This window comes from Teleopsis dalmanni, chromosome 1 (genome assembly GCF_002237135.1).
Source record: "Teleopsis dalmanni isolate 2A chromosome 1, ASM223713v2, whole genome shotgun sequence".
Taxonomy (NCBI): domain Eukaryota; kingdom Metazoa; phylum Arthropoda; class Insecta; order Diptera; family Diopsidae; genus Teleopsis; species Teleopsis dalmanni.
In genome coordinates, this window is record NC_051846.1 from 230244629 (window position 1) to 230248756 (window position 4128).

The 4128-nt window shown below is 37.7% G+C and overlaps 2 protein-coding genes across 2 annotated transcripts; both read right to left on the reverse strand.

The window, feature by feature from the left end:
• Positions 1–201: 201 nt before the first annotated feature.
• LOC119667631 lies at positions 202–1158 on the reverse strand. Its single transcript, XM_038076935.1, has one exon. It carries the CDS (start codon positions 1156–1158, stop codon positions 202–204), a length of 957 nt encoding a protein of 318 aa, XP_037932863.1.
• Positions 1159–1353: 195 nt separating this feature from the next.
• Positions 1354–3763, reverse strand: LOC119667632. The gene is made up of 2 exons (XM_038076936.1): positions 1845–3763; positions 1354–1591 (listed from the first exon to the last, which is right to left on the reverse strand). The coding sequence occupies exons 1-2, from the start codon at positions 3761–3763 to the stop codon at positions 1354–1356; spliced, it is 2157 nt and encodes a 718-aa protein (XP_037932864.1).
• Positions 3764–4128: the final 365 nt, after the last annotated feature.

The window sequence follows — 4128 nt, forward strand, 5'->3', positions numbered from 1 at the left end:
TTTACTGACCTTTTTACGTTCACGTTTTCTTTTTTACTAACCTCCAAGCCACACGCCGCCTTTTTGCGTGTGCTTAAAGGCTACGACACAATTAAAATGATAAAATAAATAAAGGCCATAATACAATGTACCTTAATTCTAAACAAATAGTATAAACCTTAATTCTAAACATATCGCCGCCTTTGATGGCTCCAGCAGACATCAACATTCAGATGGAATAGGTGCCAATTTATGGATTGCTCGGTGAACCTCTCCATTCTTTGTTTTTACATCAGTAACTCGAACCCAACCTTTAGCATCTCTTGTCACTTTCAGCACTCTCCCAATAAGCCATTGCTTAGAAGGCAAATTTTCTTCTGCAATTAACACCATATCACCTTCATTAAGGTTCTTCTGCTTCTTAGTCCATTTGACTTTCTGTTGAAGTTCATGAAGATACTCCGCCGACCACCTTCTCCAAAAATGTTGTTGTATGGCCGAAATTCGTAGCCATCTATCTTTATGAGACCATTCTTCGCTATCCACAGTAGGTTCCACAGTTCCAACCAACGGACCACCTGTTAAGAAATGTGCCGGTGTAAGAACGCTTTCATCATTTGGGTCGTTAGACAAGGTTGTCAAAGGTCTTGAATTTAAAACTGCCTCTACTTCCGTAACCACTGTTGCCAGCTCTTCAAATGTAAGATGTGATTGACCCAATATTCTAGCCAAATGATATTTTGCTGATTTTACAGCCGCTTCCCATAGTCCACCAAAGTGGGGGGATCTGGGTGGTATATGATGAAATTCAATACTATTGGCAGTACAATATTTTGAAATCTTGCCCTGTACTTGTTGATCAAAAAACTTGCATTTCATTTCCTCGAGCTCTTTACGAGTACCCACAAAATTAGTGGCATTGTCGCAAAATAATTTTAAGCATAAGCCGGGTCGAGCTACAAATCTTTTTAATGAAGCCAGGAAAGCCTTTGCAGTCAAATCAGAGACCACCTCCATATGCACAGCTTTTGTGGCAAAACAAATAAAAACAGCAATATAGCTTTTTGTTGTTCTGTACCCACGAAGTAGATACGTTGTTGTAATAGGGCCGCAAAAGTCCACTCCAGTCACAGTGAATGGCCTCGCTACGGTGACTCTAGAAGAGGGTAAATCGCCCATAATCTGATTACTCAATTTTGGATGGCATCTAAAGCATTGTAGACAACTACCAGTAATTTTGCGTATTACTCCTCTAGCATGAAATATCCAAAATCGCTGCCTAACTATAGCCATAAGCGCTTGCGTACCAGCATGCAAATATTTGAAATGAAGAAATCGTACAAAACTGCAAACTATTTCTGAGTTATTCGGTAACTAAATTTGATGTTTAGCATCATATGGTAATGCAGCCTTTGCTAATCTCCCATCAACACGTAGTAGCGGAACACCATAAGTATCTTCTACAAAAATGCTCAGATTTTTATATTTACTGTTTGCTGGCAATTCTCTATTCTTCAATAGCAGCTCAATTTCTTCTTTGAAATAATGTTGTTGCACACAGTAGAATATACGCACTAGTGCTTCATCTAATCTTTCAGTCATAGACTTAACGCTTCTTCGAAAGCCAAGAAGATTGGCAAAAATTCTTTGTAATTTTTCAAAATGCTGAAGGTTTCAACCCACGTCACAAAAGAAGATTTCGAGTTATCCTCAGAGCATGCCTCATAAGGTATTTTTTTTTTAAATTATTAACAGTCATTATCGTACTATTACGACTCCTTTCTTGGTCAGCATTAGTATTCTTTCTAGACTTATTTGGTGGCCACTCACAACAATCTCTCTTCAAGAAAGAAGGACCTGCAAACCAAATAGAATTAGATAGTTCATCTACATACGCACCTCTTGATATTATATCCGCTGGGTTAGACTTTGAAGGAACATGCCGCCAAATACACGTTTTTGTCTGCTCTTGAATCAATGATACCCGGTTGGCAACAAATGTATTCCAATTTGATGGGTGCTCGCTCAGCCAATCTAGCACAATTTCGGAATCCACCCATAAATAGGTCGCGTCAATAGAAATTGGAAAATTGGATTTGGTTTTTGTCACTAGTTTCGACAGCAATTCCGCAGCCAAAAGTTCCAATTTTGGTAAAGATAAAGTTTTTAATGGCGCTATTCTGGATTTAGCACTCCACAACTGCATTGTAACGTCGTTGTCCACACATATTGAGCGAATATAAATACAACACCCGAAAGCTCTTTTTGATGCATCAGCAAATCCATGCATTTCAACTCTAGCAACTCGTTTTTCTGCCAAAACAAATCGAGGCACACTTATTTTCTTGACGTCTTTTAGATTTTCGCGGAATTCTATCCATTGACTATGTAAATTCATTGGTAGGGATTCATCCCAATTAGCCTTCAATATCCACAAATCTTGCATGAAAATCTTCGCCTTTACGATTAATGGGTTAATAAGCCCAAGGGGATCAAACAACTTAGATAGTTCCGACAACACTATTCTTTTTGTCACCGCTTTCGAGCTATCAAAATCTGGCCAAACGTATCGAAACGTATCTCCCACTGGAGCCCAGATGATACCAAGAGTTTTTATTATTTCCTCATCATTCATCCGAAGAGTCTTTTCTTTATCAGCTTCAGGTACGAAATTAAGAAATTTTTCACTATTTGAAAACCACTTCCTTAACTTAAATTTTGCTGAGTTCATTATTGCTGATACTTGATTATATATTTCAAAAATTTCATCTTCATCGTTTGATCCACTGATCAAATCATCCATATAAAAATCAGATAACACCTTTCTCGATCCAATCGGATATTTATCGATATAATCTTCACTTAACTGTTTTAAGTATCTTGTAGCTAAATAGGGGGCAGATGTTGTACCATAAGTAATGGTTCGCAAGCGATAGGCCTTTATGTTTTCATCTGAGGAAGACCTCCACAAAATCGTTTGATAATTCGCATCATCATCAGTCACCCATGCTTGGCGATACATTTTTGTTACATCTGCCGTAATTGCATATTTGTAACATCTAAATCGCAGTATTATAGATAACAGGTCATCTTGTACCAGTGGTCCTTTCATCATTACCTCATTTAATGACAAGCCACTGTCAGTTTTACAGCTACAATCGAACACAACTCGAAGTTTCGTACTCGTGGAGTCTGGTCGTAGCACATACTGATGCGGTGCAAAATATTTTATCTTATCCATATCAGCTTCTTCAACGATCGTCATGTGACCTAAAGAGAGGTACTCATCCATAAATGCGTTGTAAGCGTCTCGTGTAGAGCGATCTCTACTCAACCTACGCTCTAGTGACAGCAACCGTCGTTTGGCAGCATTATAGGAACCACCCAAATCACTTACTGTTGTTTTAAATGGAATTTTCGTAATAAATCGGCCAGATGTATCTCTACGAATTGATTCACGGAAAATTTTCTTGCATTCCTCTTCTTCTTCGGTTAAAAAATTTGATTTAGTTGAAATCTGTTCTATTTTCCAGAATTTTTCAACCAATTGACTCAAGTTTTCATTCTCATTATGGTTGTGATTGACCAGCATATTATTTATTTTATGACTAGGCGCTAAACATTCTTCTGCTTTGCCTGCAACTATCCACCCTAGTATGGATTTCTGTAGGATTGGCAACCTTTCATTAAGATAAATTCGTCCAATCGACAACAAATCGAAGAAAATTTCCGCACCAATTAAAATATCTATACGCGCTGGCTTATTGAACATTGGATCAGCCATTTGAATATTTTTTGGTAAATTCCAGTCCGCAACATCGACATAACGATTAGGTTTGGAGCTTGTTATTTTCGGTAAAACATAAAATTGCAGACTGACTTCGAATTCATTTATTTTTGATTTGATGGTAGCCACAGTTTTTGTTTTAAAGCTAGTTACAACGTCTCCAACACAGCTAGCATCTAATTTACAAGACGTTTTTTTTAATAACAGTTTTTGAGCAACTTTCTCACACATCAAATTTACTTGAGAGCCAGAATCTAATATGGCTCGCATTTGGTGATATTTGCCAAACTTGTCCGCTACCATTACTACTGCTGTTGCCAAAAAACCTCGTTTTCAGTCATTACGTTCATAACTGATGACTG